This window comes from Drosophila serrata, unplaced genomic scaffold, assembly GCF_035046125.1.
Source record: "Drosophila serrata isolate PLE 108 unplaced genomic scaffold, ASM3504612v1 contig_160, whole genome shotgun sequence".
NCBI lineage: Eukaryota > Metazoa > Arthropoda > Insecta > Diptera > Drosophilidae > Drosophila > Drosophila serrata.
In genome coordinates, this window is record NW_028257058.1 from 1092901 (window position 1) to 1111918 (window position 19018).

The 19018-nt window shown below is 39.3% G+C and overlaps 1 protein-coding gene across 50 annotated transcripts in view; it reads right to left on the reverse strand.

The window, feature by feature from the left end:
• Positions 1-3106: 3106 nt before the first annotated feature.
• The window catches only part of bt (projectin protein bent), a 52470-nt gene continuing 36558 nt past the window's right edge, over positions 3107-19018 (reverse strand). For all 50 annotated transcript variants that reach the window (XM_086826667.1, XM_086826666.1, XM_086826659.1 and 47 more), the window contains 9 exons: positions 9485-18964; positions 8431-9409; positions 8019-8360; positions 6917-7959; positions 6640-6696; positions 6110-6195; positions 5930-6056; positions 4317-4619; positions 3107-4203 (listed from right to left, as the gene is read on the reverse strand). In XM_086826667.1, coding sequence (XP_086682793.1) covers positions 3569-4203; positions 4317-4619; positions 5930-6056; positions 6110-6195; positions 6640-6696; positions 6917-7959; positions 8019-8360; positions 8431-9409; positions 9485-18964 — 13052 coding nt within the window. In that variant the 3' untranslated portion in view covers positions 3107-3568. The remainder of the gene's footprint in view (positions 4204-4316; positions 4620-5929; positions 6057-6109; positions 6196-6639; positions 6697-6916; positions 7960-8018; positions 8361-8430; positions 9410-9484; positions 18965-19018) is intronic.

Consider the following 19018-nt stretch of genomic DNA (forward strand, 5'->3'; position numbering starts at 1 on the left):
AATTGAAATGTTGTAATATTTAGGATAACAAAGTTCAAAATACATATCCAACAACATATCTATTATAAGACTTAAATGGAAATCCTATTAAGGGTGGTTTCTATATGGAAGAGCTGAAGAAAACTAGATTTCCCAATACCTACATAGTTGAGAAGGTACCTAGCTGAAAAAAACTAGATTTCCCAATACCTACCTAGTTGGGAAAGTATTTTACTTAAAAGAGAATGAAAAAGATCTCTTGTACGTTGGTTAGGTTTCCCGAAAATCACCGACAGTTGGATGAATAACTCTAAAATTTTGTAATGAAATAAAGACACAAGCAGTTTTATGTTTTCCCTTGAATATTAATATTTATTTTGTGTTTCAATTTTAATCCTTATTTAATATTATATACAATTTAAAATAAATATTTTAAATAAATTATTATACTAGAAATAAAAAAATATATGTTTTACCTAAATACAATTTTCGGATTCCTCATTTTATTCATTGAAAAAATGCTGATGTAATGCCAAATTAATTATTTTTCGAATTTGTCGAGCGCACTTTCAGAATCTTCTAATTTTCTTTTGAAAGTTACTCTCTCACCCTCATTATTTGGGGTGTTTTAATGAGCAGACATTCGTCTAAGCTAAACCCTTGAATCTGCTTCTAGACCTGTCACACAGCCCTCAATTTCCCTACGAAAGGTTATATAATGAGGTTATATCATGCCCTCTCGACCTAGATGCTATTACTACCTTGTTGTCCTATGAACAAATAATTTTTGTAATTGTTAAATGTGGTTTTCTTTAAACAACTTTGTTTTAATCCCTTATTTTTCTTCACACATTTTTAAGACTCGCTACCTACACCCGCTGATGTGTAGGCATACATTTTTGAGCGAAGACCCACAAACTCTGTCATTGACCTACCCTGCAGTTCATCTTTAAAGAACCCTAAGCGCTACTTATTACACTGCTGGAAATTATACAGCCTGGATATTCAGATGTATCAAATTTTAAAGCAACATTACCACGAATTTCACTATATAATTCCTCTGTTTTAATAGAGTAGATAAATGCATCTGAATCCATATAATTTAATTTTAGTCCATTTTGGAATTTGGGTTTCATAAATGAGTAGTGAAAATCATACATCTTCCATTTGGATAACTTCAACACTACAAAACCCAGGAATGTTGGCTTATCACAAACGTTATGTAGTCTATTCAAAATCGCATACATATTTTTATTGAACTTTGTTGCACTACGAAAATTGGACCTGGCTTTTAAGTCCCTCGCACATAATCTAGGACGCCTACCTTGGGGACCCATTCCCATTCTGTTACTAGGCGAATGTCCTTGCGATTTAACCTATTTTCCATGATCTTGCCATAGACGCTGTTATTCAAATGCTAAAAAGTCTTTCTAAAAATTACTTTTAGCGCTAGTCCTGTGCTCCGTGTTAATATCAATATATTTCTTAAGCTAAGGTTTTTGTTTGAACTCGAGGATACTATGTACCTTTTTGAGCTCTAAACCATTATCTATACACTGCTTTAAAGTTTTATAGTGTATGATATATTTATGTTTATCACAAAAATCGGTTATTTACTTTGAAGTCTTTGAGGTTTTTGGAGGGAGTCTGTTTACAGGACAGAAAGGCAGGTCATTGTGTTCGTCGTGAAGTGAGTATAGATATTGCAAGTACCTCTAAAATATATCCATACTCACTTTCCTCACAAATAGAATTAATATATACATTTCTATTTCTGGTTGATTCAACCATTTAAAATTTCCATATCAATATCAGTACATAATTCGAGGTATATTCCTGTAGGTTTCAACATCGCATACCACGACAAGCCAGGAGTTGTATAATAATAAGCAGGATTGAGTTGGTAGATATTTGAAATAATAGCCCTAAAGGTCTGAGAAACGTCTGCGAGCAACAAAACATCTGTTTTTCGGTAGAGTTCCAGTTCGGAGTCTGTTAATTTGCTAAATAAAATTGTTCCTTGGAAAGAGGTTTCTGATAATTTTTGGCCAGAATCCAAGTATTCATATGGCAATACACCGTTCCCACAGAGTAGTGAGAAATCTTTTACATTTAGAAATTGATTTTAAAGAACTTTGAAATACCCTTCATTGAAATTTCCTGCAATTGTGTCTAGGTCAGAGGGAATGAAACCAATGGTATCTAAAAATCTGATCTCCATCTTATTTTTCCCTAACGGAATATAGTGTAAGGTGGTGACAGGTGTCGGATAACCCTAATTTATCTAATTAATGACCCGGTTGTTAGAAATCCCTTCTACTAGTTATGGCTCGTTACTTAATTAACTCTTAAGTGGATGGGGTGCGGCGCCTGTCTTGCCTATTTCACCATTTACAAATGACTTTTGGTAAAGGGTTGTGTATTGCCGATCTTGATAGACTTTCGCGGTTGTTCCTCTCCAAATGACTTTTGAGACCCTTTTTTATCCCACCACTCACTCTTCTCATTGTAATGTGACTTGTAACCTTCTTGAAAACTCTTCAATTAGCAGTCTTCGTATACAAGATACCTTCCTTTTTTTATGGCTCAGAGACATTTTTTGTCCCCTGTCTTTTTATGGGCTATACAAGTTGTCTGCCGGTGGGCCGACGTGACCTTTTTGTTTGGGATTCGACCGTGGGAAAATGATTGAACGCGTTTTGATATCAGTGACCTTTTTTACTTTTTATTACCCCCCTACCCATCTAACAAGGAGATAGGTGTCAAACAAACCCAATTTATTTAATTAATGACCAATTAGTGGCAAGATCATAGGTGGCTCAGAGTTAGGTTTTCTATCTACTTACAAGTACACCAAGGAAGGTGTAGCAAGGAATTTCGTATTAAAAATTGTTTATATTTTTGGATGAGCGACTGCTATTTGTGCAGCTGGCGAACGGTGGATGAAACTCTGTGGAATCGGAGTTTCACATCTACCTAAATCCCAGCTTTTTCATAAGGTTTGACTGTGCGAAAAGACAGTATTTTGTAACTGGATGTTGTCTCGACTTAAAAAATTTGTATACATTATCGTAGATATTTATGTATAATTTTATTTACCTGTTTTGTCCAAACACAAAAATGAAACTTTTTTTTTATATTATTATTATTATTTTATTAATTTCCTTTTACTTTTTTTTTGTTTTTGTCAATTACTGCCTTTTCAGATTTTTATTTTATTATAATTAATTCGTTATACAACAGATCTACAATTTCGAAAGATTAATAGTCTCAAATACTTGAATGGCTAAAGTTTAAAGATTTTAGTTTTGAGGATGCCAGAAGTCATCCAAGCACTGAGAGGCCTTAAAAATTTCGATGGTAGAAGGATCTGTTATTAAGTTCCTTTTTTCCATTTATATAAAAATGTGAATTTACATTTGTTGATGATATATTAAATTAATAGTATTTTTAAATATAATACGTGAAATTATGAGTTTTTGTTATTGCAGGAAGGATGATGCTTTAAAATGCATAATGTGATGACAGCGAGACTTTTCGATGAGCAGTCTAAATTATCTGGGCATACTCTTAAGCCATATATGCATGCTTATGATTCTGCATTGTGTACGTTCATTGAGAAGGCGCATATACTTTCTCCCTTCTTGGCCACAGCCTTTGCTTGGTATTGGCCAACATCATCCAAATTACACTTGGCGACTGTAAAGCAATACCGATTCCTATCCTTGGTAAATGAGTATCGTGAATGTGTTTCATCTACTGGCTTTCCGTCCTTAACCCACACTAAATTAAGAAGTTCAGAGTCCACTTCACACTCAAATGTGGTACTTTCTGTTTCCAATATTGAAACCGATGTGGGGAACTTTAAGAAAACTGGGTACTTGGGCTCATCTCCGGGCACAGATACGTTAATTGTACAGGTGCTGAAGGATTCGCCAACGTCGTTGAAGGCTTCACAAGTATAGGTGCCACCGTCTTCCGGGAAAATTTCGGCAATTTGCAAGCGATATATATTCGCTTCGTTTGTATATTGGAAATCTTTGCTGGGCTTGATTTCCTTGTTATTATGCAACCAAACAACATCGAAGTGTCTAGCCCCAATGATGCGGCAAGCCAATGTTACGGCATCGCCGTCCTTTACAAAGCGCGACTCCAAGTGACTCACTATCTTTGGTGCCTTGTCACTGGAGATCACATGGCGTTTTGTTGTGTTCTTATCAAGAGCTAAAAATATATGTACAAACAAAAATGAATTAATTAACTAATTAATAATTTATTACTAAACTAAAGGCTTTAAGTGATTTCTAACTGAGGCTTGACTAAGTTAAAATACTTACGCATTATTGTTAACTTGCATTTCGTTTCTACAGCGCAAATCGAATTTGTGGCCGTACAAGTAAACACTCCTTCATCTTCTGGGAATACCTCATTGATGGTTAAGGTTGCGGTACCGTTTCTATATTTTAAATCCATAATATCCGAAGATGAGATTGATTTTCCGTTCTTAGACCAGGTTATTTGTGGTTCTGGATCGCCCTTCACCTGGCAACTTAGTACCAATTGTTCGCCATCACGAATAGTTAGATCGTGAAGGGACTTCGTAAATTCTGGCTTGCACATCAATGAGTCATCCGGGGGAACTACGGGATAATATATATAGCAAAAAAAACAATATAATATTACCCACTTTTATGTTTGTTCCCTTGCACGGTATTATGAATTCGTTTAAAAAGTATATAACATACATATATGTTTATTCTTGATCATCATCGAGTTGATCTAACCAAACTATTTGCTTAGCTTTGGTGCTATAATACTTAATTTATAATTTATATTTTATTTTATACATTAACTCTGAGATATAGCTGTTTTTTAGAGTTTTAAAACAATGTTTCGAACCTAAATATTTGATATTTGATTTGATTTATATACACATACATCTCCTTTAAGATATATTTGACCAGAAGATATTGATTATTTTTATTGAAGAATATATATGTATTTTCCGGTCGTCTGACTGTCTTTTCGATCCGATAAAGAAGTTATAATCTCAATCTTCCCCAACAACAGTGTTGATCTAGGAATGTCCAAATGTTTATTGTATACCGTTTGTATACCCTTGGAGGGTATTATAAATTCAGTCAGAAGTTTGAAACGCACTGAATGAATCTTCTCCGAGCATATAAGGTAAATATATTCTTAATCAGCATCAACAGCCGAGTCGATTTAGCCATGTCCGTCTGTCCGCCCGTCCATCTGTTCGTCCGGGTGTCCGTCAGTCTGTCCTATTCTACGCAACTAGTCTTTCAGTTTTTCAGCTATCTGAATGAAACTTTTCAGTTAGTCTTTTATATACTCTCACTCGTACATAAGTCATACCGGGCTGGATCGGAAGGCTATATAATATACCTGCCATAAGAACGATCGGAAAATATTTAGAAAAGTATTATTCTTATTATTATTAATTTTTGTTATTCTAGAATTTAAATTGTTTAAAATTGTATAAAAATCTGAAGACTATATCATATAGCTGCCATAGGAAAGATTGAGAAATGAATGCATTTAAATATTATAGCTTTTACAGTTTTCAACATATTTTCATCAAATTTTAGATATAGCCATTTTATAATATTATAACATTTTGGTTTTAGTTTTATGATAATAGGGAGGTTATATCATATAGCTGTCATAGAAACTATCGTTAAATTTAGAGGAAAACGCCAAATTGTGAATATAACTTTAACTGTACGATTGTAAAAAAAATAAGTATAGGTGAGTGTAATAAAAGTAGGAATTACTTCGTTGTTTTTTAACATAAATATATCTAATTTTTATTGTATTTTTTATTTTCATTAGGTAAAAATTAATTTATTAATAATCGAATTGCAATCTGCAAGGGTATACAAACTTCGACGAGCCGAAATTAACAATTTTATTTAAAATTACTTACGTATCAGTTCTTTGGTAGCACTACGTGACCTCGACGGGCTACCGGGGGTCTGTAAACTATTCGATGCGTACTTCTTTTTGCTAGAAATGCTATTTTGAGGGTCTAAAGCTTCGTCCTTTTTGTTGGCCTAACAAGATAATAATAAGTTATTATAAGCCGATTAATATTAATTTCACTTGCCTTTGTTTCAGATGTTGAGGTGAATTGCCGAGATGTTATTATTGGTGGCGGAGCGGGCTTTAATGGCTGCTCTATGTACTTCCGGTCTGTTCAAAAAACATTATTATATATATTTCATACATTGCGCTTGTTGATTCGATTAAATATTAGTTTTAAATTTTAGTGTTTGCTACAATATGTATGTAAGAAACGGTAGAAAGTTTTTTGTTGGTGTGTTGGTTTTAAGATTAGTAAGTCTTATATTTGTTTTGTCTTGAATTGTTCTAAAGTTTATATATATATTTACATACAAATTAATAAAATTATAATAAGGAGCCGTACAATGAAATGTACAATATAATGTACGTATTTGTTAAAATATCGTATCAGTTATTGCCCATCCCCGCAATTAATAATATTAAGAATGGAAAACAACCTAATTTATATTAAATTGATATTGTGTTCAATTGAAGTATTATATGAGCATGCCAGGGAGGGGTAACAAAATGTAAATCATTTTACTCATTTTTATGTTATAATATATAATTTACCTCCTGAATACAGAAAATTGTGGGCAAGTTGAGCCTGCTCAGGTGTGACCCATTCTCCTGGGAAATAGTTTAATTTTTACATTTAGAAAAAAATAAGTTTATTCACATTATTAAAATACGCAAAAAAAAATATACTGAAAAGTATATTTCATATCCTAAACAAAACTACTACAAAACCCAAATAGTGGGCCACAATAGAAACCCAAAATATAGTTTTATATTAAAGTATATAAAATTCTAAATTTGTTTCCCTTTTAGAAAACTGTTCATAGTTTACCTTCAACAATAACAACGCATTCGGTTTCATCTGTTCCATGACAGTTTGTAGCCTTGCAACTGTACTTCCCAGAATCGGATGGCTTGCAATCAATGATTTCCATGGTGACGACACCATCTGAATGGGTCATGGCATACTCGTATTTGCTAAGCTCACGGCCATCCTTGTACCACTTGACCGTGGGTACAGGCTTTCCACTAAGACAACATAAAAGTTTACAGGTGTCGCGCGCCTGCATTACACGCGGCCGCAATAGGAATGTAAAACTGGGCGCCGATTCGGATTCTTCCTGCCAGAATGTATATGGTAAAGGTTCACGACGGCGAACTGGCGTTGATTCCGTACGGAATTTGGGTAATTCTTTTGGCAATGGTTGAACGTTAAGGAAAACAACTTCTTCCCTAGAGCCATAATGATTCTCTGCACGGATTATATATTCACCGCGATCGTCTAACTTGACACGATTAATAATGAAGTAATAATCATCACCAGTATAGCGCTTCATAAACTTAACACTCTGTCGTAGTTCAATATTATTGTGTGACCAGGTAACCGTTGGCGTGGCTATAGCGATGCATCGACAATAGAACTTGACGCTCTGTCCCTCATAACAGAATTGGGATGATGGTCGAATTACGAATCGTGGCGCTGCTTGTCTCCGATCAATAACCGTATCATGAATCTTATATTTTTCCATTAGCAATTTACGCAAAGAAGAGTATTCGGACAGCCGTCCAATTGGCAATAAATATTTCTCGAAATCTTCATATTTCTTTCGCAGCTTTTCGCGATATGCCAAATAACGATCACGGTTAAGAGTTTGAGTGGTGCCAATATGATCTCCGGTTAACCAAGGATGCAATAGGCATTCATGTGCCGTCATACGCTTTTCCTTGTTAGCCACCAAAAGTTTGCGAATAAAATCTTTGCCTTCTTCGGAAATGTACTTAAATGATTGTATATCAAAGTCCCAATCGCAGGCCTTGACGTTCTTAAGTGTTTGTACATCATTATCGCCGGCAAATGGTGACAGACCGCTTAATCTATAAATAAGAAATTATTAATAGCTACACTATATTAACAAATAATTATAGAAACATACAGAACATAAGCTAATACACCTGTTGCCCACATATCCGTGTAGAAACCAACGGGTTCTCTGTTTACGATTTCTGGAGCAGCAAACTCGGCGGTGCCTGTGGTAATTTTTACCACTTCATTTGGATCTAGCCTAGTTGCTAATCCAAAGTCAATAAGCTTAACATTCGTGCTCAATCTAGTTTGGCACATGATATTTTCGGGCTTAATGTCTAAATGTATAATGTTCTTTTCGTGCATATGCCGAATGCCTTCGCATATTTGCCTCATGTAATTAATAACCTCAGCTTCCGTCATCACATAACCTTCGGTGGTAATACGTTCAAACAGTTCACCACCTGATAAGCTGTTTAAAAAAATAAAATAGGATATAAATATAGTTTGAAAAATATATACGTTTCCATTAAATAGCTTACAATTCCAATATAAGAACCATTTCATCATCATCCTCGAAGGCATCATGCAAGTTAATTAACTTTTGATGATGTAGCTGATTCATAACATCGATTTCCCTACGAATCAGATCCTTTTCAACGGCATGTGAGACTGGAATGAACTTGGCCGCAAATATATTTCCAGTACTACGTTCGCGACAGCGATGCACCACACCAAAGGCACCAGTTCCAATCTCCTCCAATATATCGTACTTATCGTAAACACTATGGTGCGATATTTCAACTGGCTGGGGTACAAATTTGGAGTAGATATCAAAGACATACGAATCGTAGTCCTTGATTGGCCCATCGGCTTTACCCCGCACCTTTTTGCCATTCGCATCAAGTTCGTATTTCCGTTCGGTTGGCTTCTTTTTAATTGAGTCTTTCGTCTTGATAAGCGTGCTCGGTTCGGATGGCTCTGAACGACCATAAACATTATCAGCAAAGATACGGAAATCATATTCTTTACCGGGCGTTAGACCACTGACGGCCAATGAGGTGAACCGTGTATTACCCACTCGTATCCACGATGATAAGGGATGCTCACGACGCTCTACATAATAATTTGTGATGTCACTGCCACCATCCCATACTGGGGCCTTCCAATTCAGAGACAACGAATCAGTACCAATACATTCGATAGTGAGGAAGCGTGGCGGATCGGGGCGGTCGCTTATTTGCACTTGAACTATAGCTGTATCTAGGCCAAGCTCATTTTCCGCTGTTATTCTATATGGTCCAGTGTCCAATCGGGATCCATCACGAATTGTTAGTACCGCATGCCTCTCCTTTACTTCAACATGGTAGTGTCCACCAGACTCAATATTCTCACCTTCCCTAATCCAATGAATACGTGGTTTGGGATAGCCAGTGAATGGTATTTTGATTACAACATTTTCACCCTTGTCGAAATAAGCTGTGTCTCTGAATCGAGGTGGAACGTTTAGTTTGGGAGCAGCTGTAACAAAAAAATGTTTCGTGTTATTAACGATCTATAAATAAGAAATATATAATGAATATTATTTGTACTTACTCATAATAGCTAAAGCAGCTCTTGTTGATTTTGCACCCGCTTTGTTAACGGCACGACAGACATATTCATCGGCATCTTCGCCAAATACGTCATTTATATTTAGGAAATAATTATCGCCTTCTGCGTAGATGTGATATCTTGCCCCATTGGTTATCTCTCGTGCACCCTTATACCAAGTAATGGTTGGTCTTGGAACACCCGTAATGTTGCAAGAGAATTGGGCATTATGATTTTGAATGCAATTGGCATCACGTAATGGTTTCACAATCAATGGAGGTGATGCAGCCTTTGGATCTACTATCTTGATAGCCTGCGAGGAGTATGAATGCTTCGATAGGCCTGCAACATTCTGAGCAAAGATACGGAATTCGTATTGCCGACCTTCGATCAGATTGGAGCAGTTTATTTGAGAAGCAGCACAGATGGTAGCGTTGACACGCTGCCATGTATCACTTCCAACTTCACGTTTCTCGATCCAATAACCTTGAATGTGAGCACCGCCATCCGATTCTGGCTTACTCCATTCCAAATGCACAAAGTCTCCCCCAATCTCGAGGATCTGGGGAATGCCTGGTGGCGAAGGAGGGTCAATTGGGGCTTTGGCTCGAATCGGATTCAAGCCCTCAAGGGGAGGACCCATTCCGTTTTCATTAACAGCCATAACACGGAAAATATATTCCTGATTTTCAAGTAGACCTTGGACATTAAAGGAGGTGTCTTTGCAAGTACTAGACACCGTTATCCAGTGTGGTGAGGAAACATCCTTACGTTCTACAACATAATGAGTAACCTTAAGGCCACCATCATAAGATGGTGGACGCCAGGCCAAAGTACACGAATGTTTGTTAATATGAGAGATACCCATCGGTCCGATCGGTGCTGAGGGTAGACCCGTAATGTGTACATCAAATTGACCAATGGCACTACCCGAATCATTAGTAAATTCAATTTGATATTGACCTACATCGCTTTTAACAATATCACGTAGAAATATCGCCACGTAGTCATCAAATATGGTGAACTTAATGTGGCTGTCATCACTGCTGTCCGACTTTAAAACCACTTCGTTGTTACGTTTTAATATCACAGTTAATGGCTGATCGCCAGAATAGTAGACCTTGATCTTAGCATTATCACCTTCGGGTAAGAAAAGCTTACTGGGACATCGGTTAATGACTGGCGGAGATCCGATCTTAAGGTAACCGGAGGTATGGACAAATCCAAGAGAATTGATCGCCTCGCATGTATAGTCACCGTCGTCGCCAGCCTGCACATTTGAGATGTGCAATCGGAAGAGGCCATCCTTGGAGTCGCAAGTAATTCGTTCTCCGCCCATTTGAATTTCTTTACCATTTCGAAGCCATCTTGCTGTTGGGAGAGGCTTACCCGATGCCTCACATTGCAGGGTGAAATCTTTGCCATATGGCGCAACACGATCGTGAAGTCTCGTTATCCATTCCGGTTTCTCTCCACCAATTACTTCACAAACCTTAATGGGCATTGTGCATAGGCTTGGCTCCGATCTTCCCGCTGAATTAACAGCAAATATACGGAACTCGTAATCGCCCATTTCAATAAGGTTAATCACTGTAAATTCTGTATCTAAGACATTATAATCATTACACTTAACCCAGACGGCACCACCGATATCCCTTCGCTCTATAATATACCCAGTGATACGAGAGCCACCATCTCTTAACGGCTTCTCCCACTTCAAATCAACATAATTTTTACCAACTTTAGTAACTTGTGGAGTTCCCGGTGGCGATGGTACGCTAAATTTGCCTTTTAGCTTAAAGCGCAAGGAGGGTGGTGAAGGTTTGCTTAATCCTGCAGCATTCTTAGCCTTTATTCTAAACTCATATTCAGAGCCGTTGGTTAAGTTATACAGTTGATATTTGGTATCTTTGATAAGATAGTCATAGGTATTCCACGATGAGTCATTCACTATATCACGATATTCAATTTGATAACCTTGAATACGAGATCCACCATCCCCGGCAGGTCGTGTCCAAATAAGTGTAACGTTGCCAGAGTCCCAATCAATTACTTTTGGTTGGCCCGGTTCATCTGGGACTGTGAATTGATGTCTTGCAACAATAGGTTCAGGGATATCAAGGGGATCGGATAAACCATATTGATTCTCGGCTCTAACGCGGAAATGATACTTATGTTGTGGTTCTAGTCCCATAACGTTGTAATGGGTGTTACGAACAAAGCTACTAAGTTTCCCCCATGTTCCGGTGGCATCAAGCTTTTCAACAACATAATTGGTAATTGGTGATCCGCCATCATCTAACGGAGTCTTCCAAGCGAGTGTGCATGTGTCAGGAGTTATATCATACGCATTTAATGGTCCCTGCGGTGGTCCCGGTCTATCCACAACTGTTACATGGCATGAGGCTGTGTCGGAACCCTTGCTATTAGTCAGTGTGATGGTGTACGAACCAGTTTCACTTCTCTTCGCAGATGAATTATGATAAACCGAAGCAAAATCATCCGTATCAAATTTAATCCGTTTATCGGGAACTACATCAAGACCATTCATCTGCCATGATGGGGTTGGTCTTGGGTTGGCATGATATGGTACTGTGATGTGAAATTCTTCACCTGCTATAACAGTCATATCACGTATCGATAAATCTGATGTTATTTTTGGTGCATGAGGTGGTCGACGGCAGAAGATTAAATCACTGGCTGCACTATAACCGGATTGACCAGCCGCATTTAAGGCTGCTACTCTGAATTCATATTCGGCATTCTCTATTAGGTTCGGTATTTTACAAGTCGTGTCAGGACACAATGAATGCACAGCCTTTGTCCATTTATCCTCGCCCAACAGGCGCTTTTCGATAATATAGCCCATAATGGGTGAGCCACCGTCATGCTTTGGTTTTGACCATGCGATTGTTATGCTATCTTCCGTTGAGTCAATGCCACGCGGTATTCCAGGTACATTGGGTACATCAAATGGATGTCGGGCTCGAATAGGCTCTGTAGTATTGGCTGGATCAGATTGTCCATATTTATTTTCAGCTATTACCCGGAAATCGTACTCCTTGTTAATACCAAGGTTACGCACTCGGACAAATGGTACTGTACAGTAGCTACTGACTTTGGTCCACGTGGATGAGTGTGCTTCCTTCTTCTCAATTATATAATTCTGTATAGGAGATCCGCCATCGTCCTTTGGTGGATTCCAATATAGTGTAAGGGAATCTCCCGCAAATTCATCTGCTCGGAGTTTTGTTGGCGGTGCTGGTCTATCCAAAACCTTAACATTGATGGTAGCAGTATCAAATCCTGATGGGTTCTTTAATTGTAGACGGTATTGACCGGAATCCGAACGTTTCGAGTTTTTCACCACAAACGAAGCTGCATCATCGGTCAAATGTTGATGGACACGCGTATCAACATCATCTAGGACAGTGTCATTGGAATACCAAAAGGCATTTGGCTTGGGAAAAGCCACATATGGAACATGAATACTAAAATCATCACCAGCTCTGCATATAATATCCGTAACATTACCCAAATCCATGCAAGGTTTGTTGGGCTGCTCCTCAATTGTGATAGGTTGTGAGGGCTTTGATGGCTCTGAACGGCCAACATCATTTTCGGCAATAACACGGAATGAGTACTCCTCACCCTCTTTTAGATTTGGTACTGTATAAACGGTAGAGTTTATGGGCGTATCATTAACTGGCTTCCAATCCTTATCATTTTTGGCCCGCATTTCGAGATGATAGCCCTTGATTCGGGATTTTCCATCGTTGCGTGGTGGTCGCCATGATAATGTAACACTATCCTTAAATATGCGATCGGCTTTAGGTGGTTCTGGTGCATCGGGACAATATCGCTGAAGTTCTGCCGTGACTGTATCCGATGGCTTTGACGGTTGACCGGGGCCAGCTTCGTTTAATGCAATTACGCGGAACTCATAGCGAGCTCCTTCACGTAAATCTGGAACGGTAAAGCTAGTATTTGGTGTTGGATAATTATTGCACTTGATCCATTCGCCACCGCGCTCACGTCTCTCCACAATGTAACCAGATACGGGTTTGCCCCCACAATAGTCAGGTGGATGCCATTCTAAGCTGACAGAGCTTGGAGAATATGCTGGAATAGTTGGCTGGGATGGTGGACCAGGTGGATCGAATGGCGACTTTGCCAAGACAGGCCTGCCTTCTAGAGCTTCAGAAGTGCCATAAATATTTTCCGCTCGCACCCGGAACACATATTTTTTGCCTTCGGTTAGACCCTTGACGGTGTAGTTTGTCTTGGGACAATAACCGGGCACGGGTTTCCAGTCGTCAGCTCCAAATTCTGAGAATTCAATTATATAACCAGTTATCTCACTGCCACCATCATCTTTAGGTGGATTCCATTGCAACGAGATGTGATCGGGCGCTGTTTTCGTATAGCTCAACGGTCCTTCTGGTATTGATGGCTTGTCAACGACAATAATTTCAATGTCCGCAGAGTCCTTGCCGAATTCATTACTAGCAAAAATTGTATAAGATCCAGCATCTTTTCTATTTGAGTCTTCAATACGAAATATGGTTCTTTCAGAGTTTGTGTCGTGGGAAATACGCTTGTTTTCTGCGACCTTTATATCACCACGCTTCCATTCAATAGTAGGTGTAGGAGCACCAGAAATTGGTATGGTAATATTAACAGGTTCACCGGCACGGACCTTAACACGTCGTCCAACTAAGTTTTCTAAGTAAAGTCTTGGTTTTTCGCGCAATGGTCGAGCATCAAATGTTAATGATGATTCTGAGGTTTTACCATTGCCAGCGGCATTAACTGCCGATACTCTATATTGATATTGATGATTCGGTGATACACGATCGTCTTGATACTCTGTAGTAGGGACTGGCTGACCATTTATTTTGATCCATCGTCCAGTGCCCATATCGCGACGTTCAACGTCATAGCCAATAATGGGTGACCCGCCATTACTTATAGGCTGTTTCCATTTGATAGATATCTGATCCTTGTCACTATCCGTTAGCTCAGGTTTGCCTGGAGTTCCTGGTACTGTATATTGGTTCTTGGCAATTACTGGTTGATCTGAAGTTAGTGGATCAGAGCGTCCTTGTAGATTTTCAGCCATTACCCTAAACTCATATTTGGTTCCTTCTAAGAGTCTAGGTACTAAAGCATGATTGTATTTGGCATTAACATAATTGACAGCTGGAACCCAACCACCGCCATGAGTTAGATCACGTTTTTCTATAACATATGATGAAATCTCAGATCCACCATTATCCTTTGGTGGCTTCCAAGATATTGTTACCGAATTTGCTGTGATTTCCTCATATTGCATTGGACCATCGGGAGGGCCGGGGCGATCGAGAACTATAAGTTCGAAGCTGCCTTCATCGACGCCCGAATCATTGCGTAACAGTAAGTGATATATTCCAGAATCAGAACGTTGGCAGTTAACAGTGTGAAGTACAGTATGATGACCAATTGAAGTAATCGTTGATCGTTCGTTTGACTTTAATGGATCATTATTACGCGTCCATATCGCTTCAGGTGCTGGTTCACCAATAAAATGTATATCTGTGTGAAAGATAAGACCGCTTTTTATACGTATCTCATGAAGGGGTGTGATTATCTTTGGAGGCAAGTAGCGTGCCTTAGCCATTATCATATCGGATGGTTCCGATGGCTCCGATTGTCCTGCTTCATTTACTGCGATTACTCTGAATTCATACTCTTGTCCTTCGGTCAGCTCTTGCACTGTCGCAGTGTTCTTATTTGGTGGGACATGTAGCACATTAATCCAATATGGATTGCCCTTTTCTTTTTTCTGTATTATGTACTCAGTTAGTGGAGCTCCGCCGTCACTCTTAGGTACAGCCCATTGTAAATCAACATGATTGCAACCCCAGTCTGTTATATTGGGTTTACCGGGAGCATCCGGTTCATCAAACTCGTTCTTAGCTATTATGCTTTTGGATGCCTCTAAAGCATCAGATTCCCCAATAGCATTAACGGCCTTGACGCGGAACAAGTACTCTTTGCGATGAACAAGTCGTATGACATCATGTACAGGATGTGTGCTCATGCCAGCATCTGACCAAGTTCCTCGAGACATGTCCATTTTTTCAATAATATAATGCAAAATGGGTGAGCCCCCATCATCTTCTGGAACATTCCAAGCCAAATGGCAGCCATCTCTAGAAATTTTAGTAATATCCAAAGGTCCCTTCGGGGCTGATGGGCGATCCAACACGGTGGCATGTGCAGATGCATCGAATGAACCATGCTCATTTTTCAGAATTAACGTATATCGTCCTTCGTCACTACGCAATGCCGACGGTATTTCGAAGTTTATTTCGTTTTGGAAAAACGTACATTCACCTCGGGAATTTAAACCAATTTCTTTGCCATTATATAACCATTTAATGGATGGTTTTGGTGATGCCTCAATTGGTAAAGTCCAACCCAATCGCTTACCAGCATGAACTGTAATATCGTTCAAGAGAGATTTATCAAAGAACGGTGCCAAAAATCTTGGCTTGCAAATAACTGTGCCCGATGGATCAGATGGATCACTGGGTCCACCTCGGTTAACGGCAATTACGCGGAATTCGTATTCCCCACCATCTGTTAATTCTGGGATGTGCGCTTTGCACTCATCATTGGGAACAACAGCAGCTCGTTCCCATTGACCAAATTTGGGTCGTTTTTCAACAATATAGGAAGTTATAGGTGCACCACCATCTTTTTTTGGTGCAGCCCACTCCAAATCGACAAAGTCTTTGCCCCAATCAATTGCCTGAGGTTGACCGGGTTTATCGGGATGCGAATACGGATCTTTGGCAGTTATCGGTTGTGAGGTGGTCAAAGGCTGGGATTGACCCTGTTTGTTCACAGCACGAACACGGAAGCTATAATCATGATTTTCAATTAGATTATCGGCACGAATTTCAGTGTCGGCACTTTCACCAACTGGAATCCATCTCATGGCTTCATTATCCATTTTTTCCACAACGTAATGTGTGATCTCAGAACCACCATCATCTCTGGGTGGTCGCCAGTGTAGGGTTATCGAGTTTTTCGTAATATCACTATTTCGTAATGGTCCTTCTGGAGTACTTGGTACATCCAAAATAGTAACCTTAACGGTGTGTTTATCCATACCATTAATATTACGAGCCAATAAAGTGTAAGCCCCCGTATCCGATCGTTTGGCATCTAATATACGTAACTTGGTTCGATCATCAAGGTTGGTAATTTTTACACGATCTGTGTTAATGACCATATTATCCTCATGAGTCCATTCTTTGGATGGAATTGGTTCACCTGTTACTGGAACATCAAATTCAAAGACATTACCTGCCTTAATTTTTATATCCACCATAAAGTTGCGATCAATCTTGGGAGGCATATTCTTGGGTCTAGCAACATGTGGTTCTGTGGAATCACTGGGTAAACCTGGACCCGCTTTGTTCAACGCCCGAACACGGAATTCATATTTAACACCTTCAATAAGATCGGGAACGTGACCAGTTGTGGTGTCACCACTTACCTCTGCACACTTTTCCCAATCCGGTGAATACTTGTCACGCTTCTCAATGATGTAACCTATGATAGGTGAGCCCCCATCACTTTCTGGTCTAGCCCAATCCAAATCAACAAAATCCTTGTCAAAATCTTTGATGACCGGAGTGCCGGGCTTTGTGGGCTCGTCATACGGATTTTTAGCCACAACCGCTTTGCTTGTTGTAAGGGGTTCTGAGATTCCTTGACGATTTTTAGCACGAACTCTAAATTTATATTTATGTCCCTGTGTAAGACCCTTCACTTTGAGAGTGGTGGTTGGGCCGTCTGTCTCACCAGCTGGCACCCAACGATTTGTTGCTTCATCTAGTTTTTCAACAATATAATTGTCAATAGGTTGACCACCATCATCATCGGGAGGGTTCCAATGTAAGCTGCAACCCTCAGCGTTTATATTATTAATCTCCAGTGGTCCATTAGGGGGCGAGGGCTTGTCAATCACAGTTACCCTTACTTCGGCATTGTCTTCACCATTGACATTCTCTGCATGTATGGTATATAAACCGGTGTCGGCTCTTGTTGCAGAAGTCACTTTTAGTTTAGTGTTGTACTCAACATTAATTACTTTGACGTTATCCTTTGAGATAACTTCTTTTTTCTTGAGGAACCACTTAGTTATAGGCGCAGGCTCTCCAGATACTTTACAATCAAATACAAATCCTTGTCCAGATTTAATTCGTACTTCAATTAAGTTGGAGCGATCTATAATTGGCGGCTTATTACGTGACTTGGCAGTAATCGGGGATGTGGCATCTGATGGTTCTCCTAGTCCAGCAGCATTTATGGCAGACACGCGGAATTCATAGGATTGTCCCTCGATTAAATCTTGAACAGTGGCATTGCATTGATGTGGGGGAACTTCTAGGGCCTTCTCCCATTTACCAAACTTATCCTTCTTTTCAACCAGATATCCAGTTATAGGGGAACCACCATCAGTTAACGGCGGTGTCCAGGCCAAGTCGATGTGATCTTTATCCCAATTTACGGCTCTAAGATTCTCCGGCTTGCCAGGCTCATCAAAGGGATTTTTGGCTACAATTGTCTCGTCTCCAATTAAAGGCTGGGACTCGCCTTCAGCATTCACAGCTGAAACACGAAACTTGTATTCATTACCGGGAGTTAAGCCAGTTACGTTCACTTGGGGCTCATTAGAACGACAGCAAGGAATCCAACATCCCGTTTCTGGATCCAACTTGTCAACTTGGAAGTACTCAATAGGAGTACCACCATCATCGCTTGGCCGTTTCCATTTTAAGTGACATCCCTCCTTACAAACATCTGAGATTTGAAGTGGCCCGTTAGGTGGTGATGGCTTATCAGTAATAACAACATTGATTAGGACACTATCTTTACCCGAACTATTTGTGGCAGTGACCAAGTACTCGCCAGAATCACTACGCTGTGATGGTCGTATTACCAATTTGGTATAATAATCCGGACTTTCAATTGTAACATTTTTACCAGATGACAGAGGGTAATTCGAGAATTTCCATTCGACTTTAGGTGCGGGTTCTCCTGTTATATTTGCATCTAATTTAAGAGCAGTTCCGGAGGATATGGTTACATCGCGAAGATTTCTTCGATCGATTTTCGGTGCAAGGTATCGCGGTTTTGCAATAAAGTTTTTGCTTGGAGCTGAAGGCTCCGATTGACCACCTTTGTTTAGGGCAATTATCCGGAATTGGTATTCATTGCCCTCAATTAAGCCTTGTACAGTGGCTATAGGAGCTGCGCCATCGGTTTCTAAAGCCTTCTCCCACAGAGGACTGTACTTATCTTTAACTTCAATAATATAACCAGTAATTGGTGATCCACCATCACTTGCTGGCTCTGTCCAAGCCAGGTCTACCTTATTGGCTGTCCAATCGGTGGGTTCTGGTTGTCCAGGCTGTGATGGGGCAGCTAAATAAGAAATTTGAGTTAACTTTTCATTGTTTATGTAATATAATTTAAGTA